Here is a 26,216-nt window from a genome sequence, read left to right on the forward strand (position 1 = left end):
TATTTATTTATTTATATATGTTTTGTTATTTATAATGACAGTACCAATACTTCTGATATGTTGTTCATTTTGTTATAATGTACATTTAATTTTTTGAAGGCAATAGGCTTTAACCCTTGCCAACCCAAAACTACTGTGTCAAAGTAAGTAGCGACATGACAGCTCAATAGATTTTGACTGCTGCTGTGCCACTGAAAAGCAGCCAAATTCATAAAGGGAAGCTCCTCAATGTCACAGATGGGCTGTTTAGCACAACTGTGAGTGCGTCGGTTGCTCAACGATCAATTAGCCGGTCCCAGGTGGCCAGGTGCACACCATCCTGAGCCAAGGTTTGGGAAGCCGTGAAGTGAGACTGAGTGAGGCTAGCATGACGGGAGCCCTTGCACGTCCGAGGAGCAGTTTTCAACGTGTCTCTTTTCCCCCTGAATCGTCATAATCCAGTTTTAGCATATGGTTAGTGTTAATACAAGTACATTTCATACATCTGGGCCTCTAAAAATGGATCAGCGAGTGTGCAGTCAAGGGAAGCTTGACAGATGGTCCCACACACATGGCTTAAGACCAGAACAGAGCTTTCAAATACAGTTGGTGAGAGTTCAGTTTTAGTGCACACACACACACAAATTATTAAATACACAGTCCAGATTCTATAATTGGCTGAACTAGGGTTGTCATGATACCAAAATTTCAAACTTCGATACAATACTAAAAAAGTTTTGACATTCAATACCATTTTTCATATCCTATACAGAATAAAATATAACTCAATAAAAATTCTATTGAAATAAATTTCAATTAGGTATGCATTAAAATCTTTACGTTAAAAACAAACAATAGAAATTTAATCATTAAATGCAAATAGAACAGATCTTCTTCTTTATCTTTTCCAACTTACTTATTGTGTGGGATTGATGAGCTTGATCAATCTTCGCCAAAGAACTCATCCCGGTCAGACCCTTTTCCTTCAAGACTTTTTTACTTTATTCATCCACCTCAGCCTTCCTCACTTTCTCCTCCCCTCTCCTTCCATTCCCATCACTCTTTTGACCACATATTCATTGTCTCTCATTGTCACATGTCCATGCCACTTCAAGTTCTCCCACTTTTGTTATATCTCTGATTGTCTCATTTCTTATTCTATCTTTTTTTGTAACTCCACACACCCATCTTGACATTCTCGTTTCTTACCCATCTGACTTCTTCTCCTGTGCTCTCCTTACTCCTTTCTCAGCTCCATATGTCATTGCTGGTGTAACCATTGTCTTAAAAACCTTACCTTCCCCTTTCAATCACACAATACTCCTGATACCTTGTTCCAGTTGTTCCATCCACACTGCACTCTATGAGTTATCTCTGCATCTAATTCTCCATGCTGATCTACCACCGATACTAGATATTTAAATGTACCCACTGTTTTCAATAGTTCTCCCTACAGGTTAACTTCTGAATCCTGGTCATCATTAAACCTCATATATTCTGTCTTCTTTCTATTTATCTTCAATCCTCTATCTTCCAAAGTCCTTCTCCATTCTAAAACATCCCCTCTATTTCCTCTTTTCTGGTGCTACACAAAACAGTGTCATCAACAAAAAGCATACAGTACACCAGGTGGACTGGTCTTTTATCCCATGACTCAATATTGTAAATCATTTGTAGGATCAATGGTAACCCAAGATGGAGAATTAGATGCAGAGCTAACCCACAGAGTTGAGTGTGGATGGACAATTGGAAGAAGGTATCAGGAATATTATGTAATTGAAGGGGAAAGGTAAGGTTTTTAAGACAGTGGTAAGAACAGCAATGATGTACGGAGCTGAGACCATGAGTGGTAAAGGGAGAGCAGGAGAAGTTGTTAGATGTGGCAGAAATGAGAATTTTGAGATGGATGAGTGGAGTCACAAAAAAGTAGTGCAATCTTTTGTAAACAGTATACATAAAAATATTAAAAGCACATGAAGGATTAGTGCCACTGTTTAAGCAATTGAGCACTAAAACGTTATAGAACCTTTCATTTTATAATAAATGTGATGAAATGCAATTTTTAAATCACAGGAGACAAAATAAAAGAAAGTAATACACTACAGCAGAACATTTTGCAGCAAGGGTTTAACAATTGAGGGTGTGATGGAGCCCTTGGTACAAAGTAATTATAGAACACTACCTTAATGCAATAACACAACTGACTACAAAAATAGTTTAACCTGCAGGAAAAACAAATATCACATTCCTACTTGAATGACAACAGTTTTTGAGGCTTACACTCATTAATGTTACCGAATTTTATAAATGAGATATCTGCCTCTCGAATTTCTTTGTATTGACTTGTGTGTTGATCCTTGAAGTGCTTGGCTAAACTGGATGTGGTGGCCCCTTTAATTGATATTGTGTGCCATCAAATCCGGCATAGAGGGCTGCATGTATCTTGTCGTTTTCTGTCCCCGTTTGATACAAAGCCAAAGTATTTCCAGACACCACTGCAGCTGCCTGTGCTGGTGAAGGGTACATTGCTATTGAAGTTGCCACCTTATTAACACCTGTGTGTGGAAATGCAAATTAGCAGCTCTGGATTCTCAAATGTCAAAAGACAGAACAAAGCGAAACACATTTGTAATGTAAGCTGTAGAAGTATTGAAATATTTTGAAAAATGTTACAGTTGCTAAGTATCGATAATTTTTGAAACTTTTGACAACACTAGGCTGAACTTTGGTGACTGAGATGGTGTCCCTGTACAGGGTTGGTTCTTGCCTTGTGCCAGAGAAAAAGAAACAGAGAGTGAGAGAGAGACAGGAAGGGTCTTTGTGGCAGCCGTCCACATCCAAAACAACACATAAGAAGCAACATGTCGAAAAATATGTCGCCATTACAGATGACGCAAAGGGACAATAAACAGAAAGCTACACAAACCTTGCTAACTCTCACCTAAATGAATCTTGAACCCCATCTACCTGGAGGGGTGGCTTGCCCACTTGCCACCACAAAATGCCAGACACTCTTTCATCTTCTCTCTTTCTTTGTCACTCTTTCCAAATGCTGCTCTGTCCACCCATCACCATCTGAGCCTCCTTCACCAGTTCTCCCTCAGTCTTGGTGTGCGTCTGTTCACCTGAGCCTAGGATCAGTTCTGGCCATTTCCTGGATCCTCTGTTCGTGTGATGGTGCTACTCTACATTTGATCCAAATACACCATGCTAGAACTCTGCTAAATTGCCAGATCTCCATGATTTATAACCCCAAACTCGCTCAGATGCTTGCTCTATCAGAGGGGCAGTGTGGTCCCCTAGTTCTGCTTCAGAAGTCAGCTCTCTGATGTAACTCTCTTCAGCCAGAGGACAGGTTTTCTTTCCACCTGCTGGGTTGCTGATGTCTAGTGTTCGGAGCTCAATAGCTTGTCTTCTCCCAGCTGACTTACCCATGAAGATCATACAGGTGCCCCTAAATGTTGTCCTTCTACAGCATACAGCACACATAAGGGGCTCCCCATAGCCTGCTGTGCTGCCACACTGGCACAGCTGCTACTGACAGTCACTCACTGTCTGCCCGACCTTGTCCTGCTCTATCCATCACACATTACATTCACTTATTATCCAAGACAGCTTACAACATTTGTGAAGCAATTGGTTAGTTTTCTTTTGTTTTTCCAATTGGAAAGCAAACAGGTGGAGTGATCGGCTCATGGTCACACAGTGTCAGTAGCAGGATCTATACCCATAACCTCAGGGTTTGAAGTCCAAAGCTTTAACCATGCTATCCTAGGATCCTCTCACAATATACTCTGTACTTTTATGGGCACTGCAGAGCAGACCCTGAGCCCAAACACAACCAAGGAAGACCAGGTACATGAAGAAGGGACATTTATTAAAGATAAAACACACATGGGGACAGGCAAAACTCAAAGAGTGACAATATGAGCAGCCTCTTCAGACAACACTGACTCTCTACCCAAGGGGTGTGTGGTCCAGTTTTCCACAACTGTTATATTCACTTGATTCTTAAATTTCCACCTTCTTCTCCTCCAGCCACATTCACTCTGGCTACTCTTCTTCCCTGCCAGTGGAGCACCTACCACTCCTCCTCCTTCTTCTCCTCTTCTGACCTAACTTGTGGCTGGAAGATGCTTTTAAGCTCCCTGTTGTGCATTCCAGCTCTTGTGTCTTTGATGAAAAAGAAAAAAAAAAGCTTGAACTTTCAAGAGCAAAAGGCAACTGGGTTAGGGGATTTCAAAAGTTTGAAGGCAAAACAAAATAATCATCAAAAAAGAGGTCAAAATTTGTACCCAAAAAAGGATAAGAACACGTAATAAGAAATCCAAAAACATAAGACAACACTTAAAGTTAAATAGGCAAAATAAAAGACCAGGACTGCCCACGGACACATGTTTCTTTAACAAAAATCAAAGGAGTAAGCTGTTGTTTCTTTCTTTGTTTTAATCCAAAACCCTAAAGGATGACGGCTGATGGCATGGTGACTGATAACGGGCGTTGTTACAATGAACCAACTGCTCTCAAATTCAGACCCCCATTTGCGACTGCAGCCTTTTGTCCCAATGAACCTGTGTTTTTAATTGGAGCTCGAGCCTAACTAAGCAGGCTGTTATTCCCCAGGTTCTATAGAAATTGTAAAACTGAGTTGGGTTTACTTTTTTATTAGAATGCACCAATCATTTATGTGTGCTATATGGAAATTATTGAGTGTTTTTCTTTTAACTTGGTACTTAAGACTTCCAACATCATCATACTTTTTATTCTGCTTTTCTATGTATTCTGATTATTAATCCATTATTTACTAATGAGAATATCAGTAGTCTCAGCATTTCAGCATTAATGTTGCCTACTCTGTTTGTTGTTAACTGCCATTATTAGGATAACATTAAATGAGTAAAGTACAATGAAAAAGGAAAGTTAATAGGAAAACAACAAAAGAGAGTAAGGCATTTAAAGCTGTAAAGAAAATACATTTTTAAAACAATTTCTAAATGTGATATCAATGTAAAAATCACTCTTCCATGCTTTTCTGAGTGTACAATAAGAGAAGAGAAAAAAATACAAACAAATAAATGAGATCCATTAGACAGAAAATGACAGAGGTAACAAAAACATGCCGCCAGATGTGATAAAGAATACACCTTAATAGAAGGACAAGTGTCTGTGTGTCCATCCGGTCCCTATGTCTGTGTTATATGCCATTTGGTATGGGATTTGTAAAAGCAGTGATAATGTTTTTGATGCACCACATGTTGCAATGATAAATGCAATGCATTTTATTTACAAATGTTTGTGATGCACCATCTGTTGGAATAACAAATACAATGTATTTTTTTTACATATGTTTGTGATGCACAATCTGTTGGAATAACACGATGTATTTTTTTACACATGTTTGTGATGCACCATCTGATAGAACGATAAATGCAATGCATTTTATTACTACATGCATTACAAAATACATTCCAAGAGATGGTGCCGTGCAAACATTAACACTGAGTTTAGGTTACTTCGATTTCAACCCATCTTAGATAAGTAGAACAGCTAGTCATTGGCATAAAGACAAAATTGTGGCTATAATAAAGAAAATGAAAAAAATGCCAATTATGAAAATAAAAAAAAAACATTCATGTTTTAAAACTATGAAAACATAATCGTAATGTATAAAAAAGTTGTAAAGTAACTTCTGAAAAAGTCTTATATTATTGTGTATTAACTTAAGCCACCCTAATTCAGGGTGTTGGTACAGTACATGAAAGTAATGCAGAGTAATTTAGGCGGAGCATTAAATTAATGTGACATGCAGTCAGGATTTTTAGCTCTACTGGAATGTTTAGTGTTGCCTGTAACCCTGAAATTAGATTGAGCCATTTTAGAAAATGAATGGATCAATACAATGTCCATTATGCCATATGCAATTTAGAAAACTGTGTAATTTTGTGTTTATGGATTACATTCTGAGTTCTTTAAGTCATTTTTAATAGCATATGCTTTTGGCCACCTATAAGAACCTAAAAGCAGTTTCGGTAAGAACAGACCATTCCACTGAAAATCAGCTCCTGAATCCGTATTCCCCAATGTATTACTAACCTTCTATTCTAGTTGGTAACTTATACTGCACTAGCCACACGACCTATTGTAGACTTACAATTATTTGATGTCTCCTGCCCTATGTGTCCCTTCAGCGTTCCCTCTCTCAAGCTTGTCCCCATAAAGCCTGCATCTCCTATTCTGTCATTTCAAGGTGCTTTGCTTGCCTAGTCTACTTTTTGAATACCTTCACTGACAGATGGGCCCCCCACTACCTGCTGTTAAAACATCATTCGTAGTCTTGTGAATAATTGTCGTTGGCAGACATTAGGGACTTTCAAAACTAGACTTGATGTTATTTAGGAAAAATTAAGAGGATTGGACTGGCAGGATTTGTTGAGCTGAATGGCCTGTTCTCGTCTAGACTGAACTAATGTTCCTACTCATCCTTCATCTTTAAATAGCATCACCAAAGCCAAACTAACCAATCAGTTTTCTTTGATGGACTGGAAACACATCAGCTTCCACCTTGTTCTGTGTTCTTTAACAAATCTGTCTTCTTATGTGTGCCAGTTCTGTGTTTAGTCATTAGTATAAAGTATACTTGTATTTTACCTGAAAGATGTTCACAGCACTCTGCACCTTCACCCGGTGAAGAGTGCTACACAAAAAATAAGGTATCATTGTACTTATACAACTTACCTGTCTGTCCTGAGCATCCCTCATGATCTGAATGACAGAGCCTAGAGCTGTTGGATTGGGAGCAGTCAGATGGAATCTAGAATGAAAAAGATCTGCAAGAGAAAATCATCAAAGCTTTAGAAATCATGAGAAATGAATCATGGCTAAAACAGTGCAAAGCTGTGATGTTTGTCAACTTACAAAGCTTTAATAATTTCTTCTGTCATGCTTCACTATTTAGTATTTTTTAAAGTAGTGATGTTTTTGTAGAAGCACTATGCATATGACGATAAGAACCTACAAAAGCACTGAGGCCAACTATTTAACTGCACGGCAGGGATCACGTCCATTCTGGTGACGTGGCCAGCAGTGACATCAGCACCCTGTTTCGTCACAGCTAATTCCATGCACTTGACAACTAACCACTGGTGCTGGTATGTGATGTCAAGTGGTGTCGTGTTCACTTAGAAGGGGGCTGCCTGCGACACTGAAGCAAAGCGAGGCACTTGCAGTGGTCTGGCACAGAATATTAAGGTCTTATTGGGTTTCACTCTAACTTTTCATACTTGATTGGGATTTTGATTTTTATTATCAATCATTCTCTTTGGAGATACAACCCTGCTTGCTTTCTCTTTTGAAAGTTCAAGATTATTCATACTTGCATCATATTTTTCATTTCTTACTTGTGTTACAATAATGTTTTGTTAGAAAAAAGAAGGAAAGACAGAATGAGGGACTAATAACACATGAAAGCACAGAGATACCATGACATTAAAACCCAAGTTTGACCAATGAGAGCAGGCAATTCATTTCTTCCAGCCTGTCTGGTTCACTAATAGCTAGGCACTTTCACCCACCTACCTTGTAAAGGTTTTCAAGATTGCATCTTCGAGTACATGATATGATAGTTTAGTACCAAATTCCCACAATCACGTATGTGAAGGAGTGCTCCCTGGACTCCATTTTGAATGATATTCTCCTTAATTTCACTCACGTCTACCTTCAGTACAATTACAAGCTTTGCAGACGGCACATTTTTTGAAGGAAAGTGGAGCTGAAGACAGGAATCACAATACAGTAAACTGAGAAAATGTTGCATAACCACAGAAAGGTCCCTGCTGTGTGCAGACAGATCTGTGTCATTTACAGACTGATGCGCGCTCTCCAGAAGTCCATTATTTTAAATTGTGTCTGGCTTCATCTTCTCCCATCCTTGCATGCTCTCTCCGGTATAAGAGCTGAAACTCCTTTGCATGCTTTTGTATAAATAGTATCACTGTAGTACTCTGGTACAGCAAATATTTAATTTTGCATTCATTTATTTAGCTGGCAGCTTAGTGCAGTTGCTATTGCTATGGATTTGGCACATTCTCCCCACGTCAACAGGCACTACAACCTACTTCTCTCTGAGTGTCCAAAGTCTTCACTCAAGCTGAATGGCAACTATAAACAAGCTGGGTGATGGTCAGAAAACCTTGTCTGATTCTGCAAGAAATAAATCTGCGACTCTTTAATAGAGAAAGTGAACAGATTCATTTTATTTTACATAAAGCCATCTGTAACTCCTAATTACATAAAAACATGGAGGATCCATACAAGCCCTGAACCACATAGTCCATCCGTTTTCTAATCTCTGCAATCCCACATGGACTAGAGATTATCAAAAAAAAAAGATTGGGTAAGAACAAGAACCAACGTTAGGTAGTGTAACAAAATTATTCTACTTTATTAATCAAGGGGATAATGTCTGATTGTCAGCAACATTTTTTATCTTTTATCTGGGAAATTTACAGGGCCAATCAAAAAATATAATCTCTTCATTCTTTTGGGGGTCTTGTCCCAGTCTGCCATACAACAACAATAATAATAACTAGGAAATACGCTGACCTGCAGTCCTCTCAAGATCAGGATCCAGCCTTTTACTTGTTCATACTATAGTGTTCTTCGTCATGTTCGATGAACAGTAAATAAAATGTTTACACTTAACATGTATGAACAGTGTCCTGGGCAATTATATATACATGGGCTTGCGGAGACCTTGATTTTATTGCACACGGACTTTACTGAATTAATCTTTCTGTTTTTGTCATTCTTGCATTCTGTACCTAACATCTAATTCTGCTTCCTATTATATGGTCTTAATCATCTTCTCATCAGCCATTGCGATTTTCCTGACAGTCAACAGATGGCGCCACTCTTCTATTTCTTTTTGCATATCACCTTCTCGATCAGTTTCCCTATGCAGTTTGCCATAGGAAAAACATGAACCCCGATAACTTTGCAGAGGTCGTTGGTAGCCACATTTTTTGTTTCACCACCATGTGTCATACCATAAGCTTTTTACCATAAGCCCCAGTGGTTCACAAGTAATAGTATGGCAGACAAGACTCAACCCTTAGCATTTTTAGAGAGATAATAACAATAATAAAAACTTTATTTATACAAAGCTTTTTACAGTGTTTTACATGAAACAGCATAACAAAGACAAAGAAAAAGTTCCAAAGAATAACATTTGTCATAAATAATAAAATAAGATCCAAGGTCTGGCTGTGTTTGTGTACTGGGCTAGAAACGTACAGCGTAAAATCAAAGTAGGTCTGAAGCCTGAAAAACTACAGGGATAGAGAGCACATATATATGAAAAATAATATCACCAGTAATTAAAACATAGTCAAAAGCGATGAACATTTTACAAATCATATTCTCGCATTCATCAAAGCAATGCCTAGGTGGACAACAAATATCAAGCATTAGAACAGTTTGATCGACCCTGAGATTCGCTGAAGGAAATTCAAATGTAGAAAAATACAGAGAAATTTTCTTACAGCATAAAGTGCTCCAGTACAGACAGCCACCTTTATTAACCCCAGAAACACAAATAAATGTAAATTTTGGGGAAAAGTTTGAGTTTGAGATTGCCATTATTATCAAGAAATGTCTCTATAAGAGAAAAGAAAATCAAGTCTCTTCCATTTACTGGTCAGATATGACTATGGCAGATAGACAGACAGATAGAACTTTGCAGATGCTGAGGCCATTCTATCTATCTAGTCACATGACAACCTCAACTGGCTCCTTTTGATACTCTACTCTGAGGTAACAATCATAGTGAGTACAGCATCATTATAAAACAACCTCACTTTCATTGCTTGTTCTCACTGTCTCATTTGGTCAATACCTAAAGCCAAGAGTCAAAACGGGGATGCAGACTAACCAGTAAATCAAAAACCTTCATCCAAGGACTTCCCTCCCAGTTAAATGTCAATTTTACATGTCAGTAAAATGTCAATCTGGTCATCATCTCTAATTTGACTTGTGAACAAGATCCCAAGTGTGAAAGCCAAGTGTGAAAGCTGCTCACTCCTTACCTGACGGGGGAAAGAGAACATATTCTGAAAGGTGAATTGTAGATTCAGCTTTGGAGGTGCTACTTTTCATCATACTTAGTTGCAACCACCTTCAATGTGCACAGAAGAGGCCAGACACCATCATCTGAATACAGCAGAGGTAAACCAAATTCAATGTTCTCCAAACCTTGGTTGCAATTTCATATCCTGTCAAAGAAAATGATGAACAATAGCGGAGACAAGACACACCATTGACAGTGTCTCACTCCAACATTTAATGGGCTCAAATTAACGACATGTATGCGTAACACAGCTCTTGCCCCCAAGATACAGGAGACCAAACGGTATATTGTTGTACGTTTGCGATTGTAAGTGTTCTTCATGCCTAAAAGGTAAACAAGAACTGGTAAACTCTGGAGACGCCTCAAATGTCTGCGCAACATATATAAATATTTGAGCACTAATCAATGAGATAAATTACAAGTGGCAACAATTATTAAAGTACAAAGAATGACAGTCAAGGGTTACAAGTTACAAAGGTTCATGAATTGTTTCAGTCTAATGATAGCTTTACTGTAATGTTCTGAATTATAAGAGCACAAAAGGATCTACAATCCTAACCCAGTTTAAGTCTCTGTTCCCTCATTCCATTGCACTTACCACAAGTAATACAAGGGGGCAAGGAAATCACTAACAGTTTACATTTATATAGTCAGTTCAAAGACTAAGAACAGAAGACTAGCCTTTACTGCCACAGAGCAATGGTAGCCCCCATGCCAAATTTTGCTATTGTTCAAATTGTTGTGCACTTTTTGGTAACATTTAAAATATGACAGCAAAGCTTCTTCCTCATTTAGTACTACATACAGTATAACACACTGCAATGCAGTGGATGAATGTGTCAGTCTGTTGGGGGAAGGGACCCTCAGAGTCCATAATGGAACACCGTGGGGGCATATGAGTGGCTCTTCTAATGCTGCAATTATTCATTTCACTCATCACATCACTTCCAATTTTGGTTTCACCACAAGCTAGAAACAGTTAGCTGAGCTACATCAGATAATCAAAGAAGCCTAGTTTGCTGATCTGCAGATATCTCAGGTATCTACTGAACATTTTAAATTCTTAAATCAGCACAGCTTGAAAACAAAATAAAGTGCACCACATTCATCATAGATACTATGCTCAGGGCAAAAACAGAGGGCTCCACTCTCCTTACAGCACACAAATTAGCTGTATGAATAAGTTTCATACAGTAATTGAATAGGTCTGTGGCACAGAGACAGGTTAACATGCTCCTCCTCTGCCAGTGCAGCACAGTTGCAATAGTTGTTTTATAACACAGGCCTTCCTTCTGGCAACACAAACCTCCTGATGCCAGCATTAAATGTGAAGGAAGTGGGCCAGCTATAAATAGTAGCACTCTGTCAGTCCAGTCAATGTGCCGGCTTGCCCACTCTACATTTTGCTACAAATGAGAACCGAAGGAAATAAATCATTAAGAAAAGCAATGAAAGACAACCCTTCCTTCTGGTATCTAATTCAAAATATTACTATCAATATGCCAATATGCAGGACTGGGGTAATAATTCAAATACTCCATAATTAGGACATGCAGTTCAGTCCATGGAGTCACAATAATTGTACTCTTTTAACTGACCAGGAAAAGCAGAGTATGAAGTGGGTGGATAGAGTTTTTGTTGTGTGGGGGCATACAATGCTCATATTATATCCTTCATCAAAGGAAACCAGTCGTTAGTGGAGTCAAGTAGGTAAAGGGGCTTTAGAGAATGAGGTGCTGAAAAGAAGACAAGTAGAATGAAATGATATTTTATGGACTAGTCAACAAAAAATGGTAATGTACAAATCCTAATCAGACAGTTTTCATAATTATACACAGTATATGCTTATTCAAACACTTAGTTTCTGAGATTGTCACCATAATTATATTCTCCTTCACATATTTATTTTAATATCCTCATTTTGTGGTGCTTTGCTGAGCACAGACCAGAAGAGAGGCCTTTTTTTTTTTATTTATAAAATTACTAAAAACAGCGTCACTTCACAAACCAAATCTCTGAGGTCATGTCAGCAGCATACTAACAGTGAGAAAAAAACAGAATACAGAAGTTCCCTTTTAAAGAATGACTGTACTTCCTGACAAGAAAAAAAACCTGCAGAAACGTGTCAGGCTTTACTCCTCCTTTTGAGTACCTCTTTGGAAGTCTTAAGTCCCATTCAGACTGAATTAGTTTTACACCAGGAGGTGGGGAAAGTAATTACCACTGGAAGACTACTGTAATTTTAGTTTTGTCTGAGCCACTTAATGTCAGTAACTTTTTACGGACTGAGCCTTCACATCTCAGTAAAGATTATTGAGCCTTTTACCTTCTATAAATTAAGTTTATAAAAATAACCTCAGGTTAAACTATCTTTGCTCAAATCAACATTTCAGAAAAATCCCATCACTGGAGCGATACAGATGATATTGAAATTACAGAGGTCCTCCACTAACAAGTATTTTATCCAGGGGTAAACAAAAGAACTGCTGGTACTCCTTGTTGTGTGTGCTGAATGACAAAGTGGTGGGCTATCCCCTCTAAGTTCTGAAGGTACGCTGACAAATAAAATATAGAAAAGCAGAAGGCATCCCCGGGGGAGGTGCAAACGGACATATTGTTGCTACAAGCAAGGGTTGCTAATGTGGGTCGGACTTCACGGTATGCCCCTCCTGCTGTAAATCTAATTCTGTTCAAATACGGCTTTGGACTTTCATTTTAGTGCTGTCTTCAGACTGACAGTTTTTAGGAAGGGGGGAGGTTGACTGCCATGTAAACTGAGTAACTAAAAATAAAGAGATATGTAATATACTCTTTGAAACCTCAATAAAAAAGATTATGAAAGAGGTATGTTCTACAAAAAAAGACCTTCATCTTTCAAAGAAATCACAACAAGATCAAATTATTAATTCTGCATTCCTCCAGTCAATAAAGATGATCAGCTACTGTTACATCAGTGTCTGTCTCTCACAGTATGGAAGGAATGGAAATCAATGATGACCAAGTGTGTCATATTTCATGAAAATTGTGAATATTTGTCCAAAATATATAGAAAACTACAGATTTTCTTTCCTTCACCATCACCTGACTTTTACCTTACTCAATATGCCTAATCTACTAGTACTGTGATGGTCTACAATTTAGTGTTTATTTTCCATTTTACCAGTCTGCTGCACTCTTACTCGACTTACGGAGAAATGAACAAAGTAAAAAGTGAACATGGGTGTTGTGTTAATGCAGTGGTTCATTGCATTGTCTAAAATGACTTAGGCTTTGTCAGACCACTGCATGCATGTTTTCTTAGACATGTGCTTTATTGTTAGCTAGCATTTCTAAATTGTTCCAGTATGAGGGTGTTTCTGTGAGTGTGCTCTGGGACTTGCTCATTGTCTTCTGCATGATATTACCTCATCAAATCGCTTTCCTCATGAAAGTTTCAGTTCAGGAAAAATTTAAGTCAAACAGATCATACATTTTATCTATGTACTGTTTAAAAATATTTTAGCAGAAAAGAAATTAACAAAATACGTATTTCTGGAACCTTCCAAGAAACCAAGGATATTGTTAATTAACAAAAAGTAGGCACGCCCAAATCTTGCCTGCCTAGTCTAGCAAGGAATGGAACAAAAATCACAAACTGGAGTCTGAACAAGAATAAAGTAGCACACATTCTTACGACCTAGCAGATACAGTGACAGTTTTTGCACCATCTGGATGCTGTGGTTGGATTTCTTTATCACGTTATTTAATGTGTTTTGCAGCATCCTTCTGGAGTTCATTTAAGGATTTTTTAGTGTATTTCTTATACTAGAGATCTTTACTGGAATCATTCACTCCATTCTAATAATTTCATTTTGTGGAATATTTAAAGGGGAACAGAAATTCCCCTAAAAGCAAAAACAAGGCCATCTGTGGGAGCAGAAAGTGTTACAGATACAAATTAGTTGTGCATCAGGATACATCTAGGATAACAGCTAATTATAAATGAAGAGCAGAATTAATTGAAGACGGGAAGAATTTGTCAGGGTTATCTGCTGAAAAACACTGCCATTCTGTTAGTAAGATAACAGACTGTGTCCTTTAAATGAGGCTTCAGACACCATGCTTGACATTCAAATTGAAACAGTTATAAACACAAAAAGCTACAATGCAGTTTTTCATGGGTTCATTTATTGGAAAAACCATCAGAATGAAGAGAATGCTGCACTCCCTCTCTATAAAACATTTGAAAGGCCACGCAGTGAAGTGGGTGTATGTGGGTCAATGTGTGGACAACATCTGCTGTTCCACTTCTTAAAGGATATGGATGCCCAGTGCAAAAAAACACCATAAATCAATGAAATAGAACTTCAATAAAAGAAAGCACTCTTCCAAAAATCTATTATTATTGTTAGTACTTTGAAGTTTATGTTTTTGATTGTTCATAAGCTAAAACTGGAATATAGTGTGAACCTATTGAAAAATAGTGTAAATTTGTTTTACCAGTAAAATGAAAAAGTGACAAATGAGGCTCTGCAGGGTATATGGAGTGATTTTTTACTGAATCACATAAAAGGTCAAGGAGATGACTTTTCTTTTCCATAACCTCATCAATGAAAAATTGCCACAGGGAAGAAATATGATGGCAATTAAAAAACACTTCTAGTGAAATCTCCTCTTGCCATTTTGTTCTGTAACCTTGCGATATGCTGATGAAGGTTAATTTCTATTTTCTTTTAACTTCTAGGCAGTATGCAAGTACATGTGAAGTTCTAACATAAGCAATTAAAGATGATGACAGCTATGCATTGTCAGACTCTGAGTTTCCTAAGGACTGCTGTCATTAAAGTATATTTGCCCAACCACTTTTCTTGCTAACATCTATGCCAGTGTTCTGGGACCGTGCCTAATGTCGTCCGATGTAGAATTTACTTTTAAAGGTGATCAGCTTGATCTTTTTTATTTTAATGCCAGCCAGTCCAAAATTCATACCTTTTTATCCAGGCTGGGCCTAAAAGAAAGACTCTTTAGAAATCACAGCCTTGCCCCACTACTACAATGACACACTACTCCTTTATCAAAAGCTATATTGCTATTCCTCTGAGGCCAGCAGAAGAAACAGTAGGTAAACTAATGATGCTCCTGCATTAGCATTAGGCGCTTCTAGATTTAGTGCTTTGGGTCCCATAACTCATTTCATTTGTTCAGTACATTTAGTACATTTTTATCTGTAGAAAAAGAGGTGTTCTTGGAATAATGATACTTAGCTACAAACTTTATACATATAGTTATGTAAATGGCACTGCTGACTGTAGAAGTAATTATGTTTTCTAGAAGAATTCATTCATAATAGCTCCACAGCACTCTCCATCTGATGCAGGAGTCAGAGAATGGCAAGATAATTAACACATCTGCCCATCTTCCAGGGTTTCAAAAGAAGATGACCGTGAAATCCCATTATAGACATCATTTACTCTCACTGTGGCCCATCTGATTGAAAATTATTTTCCACCTGTCTCTTCTGATGATATCCTAACGTAGCACACAGCTCTCGATGTACTGGCAGATGCATGCTGTCCCAGCTCTCTGTGTGTGCAAAGTGTGCTGAGGCACAGGAAGTCGGAGAGTCACAAGGAGTTTCACATAAACAGCACTGAAGGTGACAAGCAGCTGATGAGCAATTTCCTGTAAAAGACACATGCACATGTATTATATACATTGCATATGCAATTCAAAATAGACAGGAAATACACAGAGTGAAAATGTTAATTTGGTGTCCCTTGGAAGATACTAGCCTTTAGTCAGGGAACATTAAATTATGGTGATATCTTAATTAGCTCCAGTTCAATACCTCCTCCTCTAAAGGAATATGTGGGACCAACATAGTAGGGAGCATTCTGTTAACCATACAAGGAGACAAAGGTCTGAGTTAATTCCAAGGTTTAGGACACTTTAAAAAAGGTAGGATTGGTGTGGTAATGATTGAGTTTACAAGAAGGCAATGCTACATGACAACATCTGGACTTTACTACTAACACTGAAAACATGATGTCCAAAAAAAGGCTACTTGTTACAAAGGGGCAGACAGACAGAAGTTTAGAGATGAGGGCTGAAAGGTGGCTAAGGAAATACAGCCAAAAGGCTATAGTGAATGGAAAAGAAGCAGTGCTTGGGTACTGCTGTGTTTTTATACAATATCACAAAGGCACAAAAAGAGCAGCCAGGTATTTCTTATTTTAAACTATGTGCCCAGACAATGCATGTATGTTTGTCTGTATGTTTTCTTTTTGAGAAATAGCAGTTTGCAATTATGCAGGACACATATTTGGATTTGACAAGATATTCAGGACCTTAACAGTAGAGATGAACAGTAACACTTAAACTGAAAACTAAAGAGTGAAGATGGGGTTAATTAGCTCTCAAAGTTAGTTTCTTTAGTAGTAGCCGATATTTAAATTATGAAACCTACTGGAGCTATCAGTCTTGTGTATAAACAGCAAGAATGGAGAAGCAGCCTCAGTGGAACAGGTATGGTAGCTTGGTTAAAACTGAAGGAATAATAAGAAACTTCTATGCAATAAGGTAAAATGGTTCATTATACTGATGAATACTATTGTGAACGTGTGAATGGTCATCTTCCAACCCACTTAGTCCTGAACAGGGTCGCAGGGGTTTGTTGGAGCCTATCCCAACTAGCATTGGATGCAAAGGCAGGAACAAACCCTCGACAGGGTGCCAGTCCATCGCAGGGCAAACACACAAATCCACCAAGCACACACAAGGGCAAATTTAGAATTGCCAATTCACCTAACCTGCATATCTTTGGACTGTGAAAGGAAACCCACACAGACACGGGGAGAACTCGCAAACTCCACACAGGGAGAACCCGGGACGTGAACCCTGGTCTCCTTATTGTGAGGCATCAGCAGTGCCACTGTGTCACCATGTTGGCGTTGTGAATTGTGATTATGCTTAATCAGTCTATACAAAATGTACCTGTAATCCTAACCCTGATTCTAATAAAACACCTAAGGTATTCAAAAACTGAGTGACTCACTAATTCATAACATGTTCTAAATCGAATGGGCCAAGTAAGGGTGTGTCAGAAATACACAGGGCATACAGCAAGCTGTGTTAATCTAAGCACAGGAAGGGAAAAGAAATTCATACATTTTCATACTAGCTTAATATAATTCAGTCTCAGTGAACCATATACCGGTAATATCCTAACACTAGGAGGCGCAAGGTGTGAAGTGGACTTAATAGGCAAGAACAAAGAAAACAAGGCTAGCCAGTGATATGCTAAGAAAAACAGAGCACAGAAAAAGAACAAAATAACACATTAAACAATGTACTAATGGCAGGCATGAAGACATGAAAGTAATCTTTTTGGTGTCCACCAAAAATAATAAATCTTACAAAAATAACAATTTTTATTTTATTCCAATTTCAGTTAGCTGGTAAATCTGAGTACATCTGTCACAATGCTTCTGTTTTTGTGTATGCTATGCAAATCCTCATGTGTTGTAGCACTAATAGCATTGCATAGAGATGCTTGATCTCAGCCTCCTGAAAAATTATGCTGTCTGTAATTAAACAGGCAATAAAATTTTGCCTAGAGCAAAATATTTAAAATTACAAAAAAAAAAAATCTTATTGTCCAGACAGGTTTTGCAGGCAGGCAATTCTGCGAGAGCCTCATTAACATTTTGACTTTTGTATGCAGTCTGCCTAAGTACCACAGTTTCATAAAACTAAAATGTAAAGCAAAGGGCCATGTATTATTGAGAAACGACCACAGGGAAATACAGTGATCCCTCGCTATATCGCACTTCACCTTTCGCGGCTTCACTCTATCGCGGATTTTATATGTAAGCATATTTAAATATATATCGCGGATTTTTTGCTGGTTCGCGGATTTCTGAGGACAATGGGTCTTTTAATTTCTGGTACATGCTTCCTCAGTTGGTTTGCCCAGTTGATTTCATACAAGGGACGCTATTGGCAGATGGCTGAGAAGCTACCCAACTTACTTTTCTCTGTCTCTCTTGCGCTGACTTTCTCTGATCCTGACATAGGGGGTGTGAGCAGGGGGGCTGTTCGCACACCTAGATGATACGGACGCTCGTCTAAAAATGCTGAAAGATTATCTTCACGTTGCTACCTTCTGTGTGCAGCTGCTTCGTGAAGTGACATGCTGCACGGTGCTTCACATACTTAAAAGCTCAAAGGGCACGTATTGATTTTTCACTGTTTTATTTTTCTCTGTCTCTCTCTCTCTCTCTCTCTCTCTCTCCCTGCTCCTGACGGAGGGGGTGTGAGCTGCCGCCTTCAACAGCTTTGTGCCGGTGGTGCTTCGCTTACTTGATTTGTTTGCTTTCCTCTCTGTTTCTGACAGCCTGTGCTCCTGATGCGCACTCCTTTGAAGAGGAAGATATGTTTGCATTCTTTTAATTGTGAGACTGAACTGTCATCTCTGTCTTGTCATGGAGCACAGTTTAAACTTTTGAAAAAGAGACAAATGTTTGTTTGCAGTGTTTGAATAACGTTCCTGTCTCTCTATAACCTCCTGTGTTTCTGCGCAAATCTGTGACCCAAGCATGACAATATAAAAATAACCATATAAACATATGGTTTCTACTTCGCGGATTTTCTTATTTCGCGGGTGGCTCTGGAACGCAACCCCCGCGATGGAGGAGGGATTACTGTAGACCAAAATGGCAGTAGGCTGTCGCCAAAGATTAAAGAGACAGTAGATAAAATAGTTTATTGTACATTCCATAATAAAGTAAATCTAACATGACATGCAAGAATAAAGGTGTCAAAAACAAATGGCAAACTAATATAATAATTAACAGCAAAGACCGCAAGACAAAATATTATAAAAATGAGGGGGAAACAGCTAGGTGGGACAATAACAAAGTGCTTGAAAAGAGATGAATTAAAGTGATGACATATGCAATGGTAAAATAAAGCCAAAAGATTCTGGGTAAAAAAAGCAAACAGAGGACATGAAGCAGAGCAGTACGGCAGTAGTCAGCAACAATCACTAAAGTAAATAAAAGTGTCTTCACTACTGTCTCTTACATACCTCAGCAGACCCTGTAGGCACAATGCTCTTGACTACTGTGAACTGCGGCACCTTCTTCTTGGTGTTCTGGACAGTTGTGGAAGAAGTGCCAGCTTCGTTACCATCACTGAAAAGCAGAGGAGTATCTTCTGATTCTTCAGTCTCTGACCGCTTGGACTCATTGGTGGAGACTTTTGTAACCAGATTTAGATGTGAGAGATTTTTCTGTAGTTTTGACTGAGAACATCAGTGAACATAAAAAAATGCAATCAGAATAGCAGAGTGTAGAAAATCACCTCACATTTGATGACTAATATTCATGACCTTTGGTTTCTTGGCAGAATAAGAAAAGGTAAGGTTTATGAAGCGTTCGTAAAGTATAGTATAAAACATGTACAATAGTTCTTCAGTCTTATTTACCAGAAAAAAGCTACATGCTTTTTTATTTAGTTTTAATGTGAATTTTGTCATTTGCTGTAGTTCATGTTGCTTTCAGTTTTTACAAAGAAACAAGGTTATAAAATATTCTATACTTTTAGCCTATAGCCCCACATAACACCCCCCCCCCCAATTTATTTTAAGTTTAAAAACACAGATAAAGTATACTTATATACTGAATATACAATAAGTAACAGAAGTTGACTTTTCTAAGAACTCCATAATAACATGTACCTCCTTAATAAAAATAATAAATAAAATAAATTCTGCAGAAATCAGTTCACTAATGACAAGAGACTTGGTAAAATATGTTTCATACTCTAGAAAATACTGTATATTGCAGTTCAACATGTACATAGCAGCTAGTGCAGCTGAAGTAGAATTCTACCGCCACAGGAAAGGTTGTAAAATTCTTCATTCTAAAGTGCACCAAGCATACAAGCAAAGACAAAGTGCTAGCAGACCTGATTCTGTTGTCTGGGAAACCTAAAACATACTTATGCAATCAGATAAGAATTACATTAAACAACTAACACGGCAAAAGGGTCAGGACCAAATAATGTAGGTACCAAATTCATCAAAGCTGGTGGTAGGGCAGCAGTGTTTCAAAGGGCTGATTTATGATTTGTGCCCAGTGCTACCTGGATATGCCCTACCCCATACAACTGTAAATAGGATTAAGTGGTTGTGGTAATAGATGGATGAATCGATCACTTCACACATGTTGGAAATGTTCCATTTTAAAGGACACTGTAAATGACATTGCTGGAGAACTGTAATAGTCAATCAAACCATTTATCATTATCCCTTGCTTTAGCCTGAAATGTGTGAGTATCATCACATCCACAGTTTCACCCTGATGATATTTATGTTGGATATCTCATAATATACATTGTTATCATTCATTCTTAGTGTACATATTGGGGTTGTGTTCCTCAGGATAAAAACAAAAAAGATAAGACACTATCTGCTATGGAATAGACAGTCATCAAGTTTGGGCTGCAGGCACTTTATTAAAAGCAAGATGCAATCAGCCTCATTTAAAGGATGTTCAGACGGACTAAGATATAAACTAGGGTGAAACTCACTCCAGTAGACCAAGATCAAATGCCATATCTCTAAATAAGATCCTGCAATTACCCAAGACTTCTTTGATTTGCGTGTCCCCATTAGTGCCTACTGCAACATAATATGTGAAACCATGCCAATGCTCATGCACCTGAGGTCACAAATGAGCAAAGATTTTAGGGGAACATGAGATGATGATCTAATTACAATATAAAGTAATTAAAAAACAAAGCATTCTTGTAATCTGTGTTCACTCCTGCTTATTTATTAAGCTTTTCAGCGAACACAGCTTATCAAGGCTATGGGAATGTCACATTTGGCTAATACTTGATGCTATCAAGACTAAGTTTCATCCTATAGTAGTCCACTCCTATATTGCCAAACATAGCCAAAAGTCAAATGTAAATCAGGGAAAAACTTGAAGATCAATCTCTGTTGCCATTTATAAGCACATCGCCTGCCTTACTGATGATGTTATGCCTTGATGAATGCAAATGCAACAGATAGACCAATAAACTGAAGGATTTAAAGCGCAGATCATGCCACCTTTTTGAATATTAGATTTTGTTAGGCCATCCTATCATTACCCTTATGAAACCTTAATGTTATAACAGGCATTTACCCAAAAATTTGACTAAAAATTATGCCCTCAATTTCCATGTTCTCTATGTATCTGTACAGGTGTTCCTCCCTAATCCCATTGTCATGCATTTTAGGTTATTTGTCAGTTTTATATCGGCTCAAATTGAGTCCGAGTATGGACTGGCACCCAGTCTGGTGATTTTTCTGCCCTGTGGCAGACACCTCCTTGAAGGACTGCATGTATACTCCAGTCAAAATTTAATTTTTACTTTATTTATCATTGCCAGTCCTTCCATTCCTTATTACATCTTTACTAATTCTCATCTGTATTACTATAATTTTGAGGTTTAATAGTGTTCCTTCAAAAAGCATTAATTTACCTACAACAACTTTGATTTACTGCTAGACTCCTGAGTTGGACTAAACATGTTGGTCATTTTTAACTTCAGGTGGTTCAACTCCAGGTTGTGGTGAGAACATTTTTGCTTCCCTACCCACAGAAGATAGGTACCCAAGTCTGGAAAGCACAGGTGTTCAAAATGCTGGGAGGCTGTTATACAACTTTTTGGCCAATTATGTCATTATGTTTACCTTTTTCTGCAATGATGAAGTGTCTTAAATCTTTAATTTAAATGCCAATGTCATAAACATCATGTACAATAGTAACAAATGTAACAAACTAGCATATTTTCGCTTTAGTACACTTTCTAATAAAATATGGCTTCCATTGCTCTTCAGACAGTCCCATCAAAAGGCACTAAACTCTCTTGGGGTCACTGTGACATCAAGTACCTGTCTGTGCCATGACATTAAAAAATAGCTTGCTGGCAGGTCAGGTAGCTGTAGGGGTAGCCTTACTGATAGCACCTTTTCTTAAAGGGGAAGTGAGCTCACGTTTCTTTATTTATACAGCACATTTTTATAGCAAATATCATTGCAAGGCAAAGCTACACAACTGTTTACAAGTAAATTTTACATTTGGTGAAAAGGCAAATTACATAAATTATTTATGGAAAAATGGTTGGAAGTGGGAATTATACTGTTAATAATTATAAAAATTATTCTCTATTATGTAATTTGCATCAAGCTTCACATTCACTGGTTCCTATTTAAATAAATGAAATTGTTTTCAATCTAGACTGTTAAACACTGAAAGTAAAAGTTAATTTTAATCAACCATCATATCCAAACCACTGTATAAGTGGATTACAAAAGGGATAGTTTGATTGTAAGGTGTTCAGGGTTTGAAGTATCCAGGCAGGCCAAAAAATCACTTCTTTATCACTGTACTTGAGGGGATGTAAAAGGCTAAGCTTGTCTTATGCCAGTTCTCATTTGAGCTACAAATATGAAATTTAGTGTATTACTATTTAGCATTTTTAATATATGTTTTACAGTATACAGTATATACTTTTATTAGACATATTATTAGATTTAAAAATATACAATAAAAACATTATATTAAATACAGTAAAAAAAACTTTATGTTGTTTTTTATTACTCAGCAAAATATCTATGGTTTCCCATGGCTTGCTACACGCAGTTTTAAACAAATAAAAGCTTCAAAATGAATGATGTGTGTGCACATTTACTTACATATAGTAAAAATATGCACAAAATTAATTATCTCAGTGCAAGACTGTAATGTGATGAAGAAGAAACAAAGGTGTCTACTTAAAAATGCAATACAACACTATGTAATTTGCAATACAGAAATAGCCTGGAAATATACCACAGTTATAGATGAATGTTAATAAGTGCATAATGAAGATGAATACATTACCACAGTCATACTTCTCACTCATATGGACGATAAATATGCTCAAATTTAAAACACCAGTAGCTGATGCTGTCATAAAATGTAAATACAGTGATCCCTCGCTATATCGCGCTTCGTCTTTCGCGGCTTCACTCCATCGCGGATTTTAAATGTAAGCATATGTGAATATATATCGTGGATTTTTCACTGCTTCGCGGATGTCTGCAGTCTACAGTACGTGTGCTTCCTCAGTTGATTTGCCCATTTGAATTCAAACAAGGGACGCTATTGGCGGAGGGCTGAGAAGCTATCCAATCAGAGCCTTCGGTTAAGTTCCTGTGTGCTGCTGATTGGCTCAGCGACGGAGTGCTGCATTAACCAGGAAGTCTAATCTCACTCAATCATCATTAACGCACGTTACTGCTATTGCTGCAGGAGCCGTGTCCAAGCGACAACAGAAAATGCAAATGATTGCAGAAAAGGTAAAAGTTTTGGATATGTTGAAGGAAGGAAACAGCTACACCGCTGCAGGACACCATTACAGCATCAATGAGTCCACGATTCTTTTTATTTAAAAAGGAGGAAAAGCATATAAGATCAACGGCCGCAGTGTCCTTTAACCAGGGTGCAAAACGAGTTGCAAGTGGACGTGATAAGGCAGTAGTCTGGATGGAATCTGCTTTAGGGATTTGGATTGAAGAGTGATGGAAGAAGAACAACGGCGGTGCAACACAGTCGCCTGAAGAGGCTCCTTTAGAAGAGCTGTAACGCTATCCTTTGTAGTGCAGTAAAATTAAACTCATTGTTATCGGACAAGTCGTCGTGTCATTGTTGGTGAGTAACCATAATTAATTATTTACGTACAGTACTTATTACATGTACATAGTTTAGTGTCACTGTACACACATTTTACTGTATACAATTTTTCTTGCATTGTACGTATTTATTGCTGGTGGCCTGTCTGTCGTAATGGCTGTAACATATGTGATATCGGAGATGCTCGATATCTTTAAAATAATATTTAGGTTTTACTGTATGTAAACTGTGTTTACATACATAATTTCAACGAATCTTACCTAATATCTAAGAGAATACAAAGGGTTTATGCTGTATAATTGTGCATGAAATGTTTATAATAGTGTGGGAGAGTTTATAAGGGCTTAAAATATATAAAAATAACCATATAAACATATGGTTTCTACTTCGCGGATTTTCTTATTTCGCGGGTGGCTCTGGAATGCAACCCCTGCGATGGAGGAGAGATTACTGTACACCCTACCATTTTAATAAAACAGACATTTACCTTGAAGTTAGTAGAAGTAATCAGTCACATTAATTGAGCTATTGACAGTAAAACTGATATTTTGTAAAGTGTATGCTCATTTTCTAAATTTAAAGTGTCAGTTACTAAAGGAAGCCAATACATTTCTTTAAATGTGAGCTGCTATTACACAAGAGGAAGGCACACACATTATAATGAAGTTTTTACTCAGTCAATTAACCATAAATGATCTCTGAACAAAACACCTGCTGACGTGGAAGATATTAATATTATATTTAAAAAATGGACTTGATAATAAGAAAAAAGAGCAATCTGAACATACTTGAGACAAACATTATATGCAGTTTGTTTACATCACTCCTTAACAAATGGATATGCAGCAAAAACTGCAAATGTTGTGCACGATGAAAATTTCCTTAAACCCCTCTATTGGTATCTGTTTATGTACAAAAATAAATACAATTCCACAACTGTTTGTCTTTGATATGCGCTTGCAACAAGATATACCATAATGCACTAAATATTCCAGAGGTGAAAACATATTTAGTATTTCATCTGTCCTTGAATTAAACGGTCAGATTCAACTACATACAGTGCATCCGGAAAGTATTCACAGCGCATCACTTTTTCCACATTTTGTTATGTTACAGCCTTATTCCAAAATGGATTAAATTCATTTTTTTCCTCAGAATTCTACACACAACACCCCATAATGACAATGTGAAAAAAGTTTACTTGAGGTTTTTGCAAATTTATTAAAAATAAAAAAACTGAGAAATCACATGTACATAAGTATTCATAGCCTTTGCTCAATACTTTGTCGATGCACCTTTGGCAGCAATTACAGCCTCAAGTCTTTTTGAATATGATGCCACAATCTTGGCACACCTATCCTTGGCCAGTTTCGCCCATTCCTCTTTGCAGCACCTCTCAAGCTCCATCAGGTTGGATGGGAAGCGTCGGTGCATAGCCATTTTAAGACCTCTCCAGAGATGTTCAAGCGGATTCAAGTCTGGGCCACTCAATGACATTCACAGAGTTGTCCTGAAGCCACTCCTGTGATATCTTGGCTGTGTGCTTAGGGTCGTTGTCCTGCTGAAAGATGAACTGTCGCCCCAGTCTGAGGTCAAGAGTGCTCTGGAGCACGTATTCATCCAGGATGTCTCTGTACATTGCTGCAGTCATCTTTCCCTTTATCCTGACTAGTCTCCCAGTCCCTGCCGCTGAAAAACATCCCCACAGCATGATGCTGCCACCACCATGCTTCACTGTAGGGATGGTATTGGCCTGGTGATGAGCGGTGCCTGGTTTCCTCCAAACGTGAGTTCAATCTTTGTCTCATCAGACCTGAGAATTTTCTTTCTCATGGTCTGAGAGTCCTTCAGGTGCCTTTTGGTAAACTCCAGGTGGGCTGCCATGTGCCTTTTACTAAGCAGTGGCTTCCATCTGGCCACTCTACCATACAGGCCTGATTGGTGGATTGCTGCAGAGATGGTTGTCCTTCTGAAAGGTTATCCTCTCTCCACAGAGGACCTCTGGAGCTCTGACAGAGTGACCATCGGGTTCTTTGTCACCTCCCTGACTAAGGCCCTTCTCCCCTGTTTGCTCAGTTTAGATGGCCGGCCAGCTCTAGGAAGATTCCTGGTGGTTTTGAACTTCTTCCACTTACGGATGATGGAGGTCACTGTACTCATTGGGACCTTCAAAGCCGCAGAAATTTTTCTGTAACCTTCCCCAGATTTGTGACTCGAGACAATCCTGTCTCGGAGGTCTACAGACAATTCCTTTCACTTCATGCGTGGTTTGTGCTCTGACATGAACTGTCAACTGTGGGACCTTATATAGACAGGTGTGTGCCTTTCCAAATTATGTCCAATCAACTGAATTTACCACAGGTGGACTCCAGTTAAGCTGCAGAAACATCTCAAGGATGATAAGA

The 26,216-nt window shown here is 38.1% G+C and overlaps 1 protein-coding gene across 3 annotated transcripts in view; it reads right to left on the reverse strand.

The window, feature by feature from the left end:
* Positions 1 to 9,094: 9,094 nt before the first annotated feature.
* The window catches only part of LOC114651113 (transmembrane protein 268), a 67,586-nt gene continuing 50,464 nt past the window's right edge, over positions 9,095 to 26,216 (reverse strand). For all 3 annotated transcript variants that reach the window (XM_028801073.2, XM_051920484.1, XM_028801081.2), the window contains 2 exons: positions 19,170 to 19,385; positions 9,095 to 15,763 (listed from right to left, as the gene is read on the reverse strand). In XM_028801073.2, the coding sequence (XP_028656906.1) occupies positions 15,611 to 15,763; positions 19,170 to 19,385 (369 nt within the window). In that variant the 3' untranslated portion in view covers positions 9,095 to 15,610. The remainder of the gene's footprint in view (positions 15,764 to 19,169; positions 19,386 to 26,216) is intronic.

The sequence above is a fragment of the Erpetoichthys calabaricus genome, chromosome 1 (assembly GCF_900747795.2).
Source record: "Erpetoichthys calabaricus chromosome 1, fErpCal1.3, whole genome shotgun sequence".
Lineage (NCBI taxonomy): Eukaryota > Metazoa > Chordata > Cladistia > Polypteriformes > Polypteridae > Erpetoichthys > Erpetoichthys calabaricus.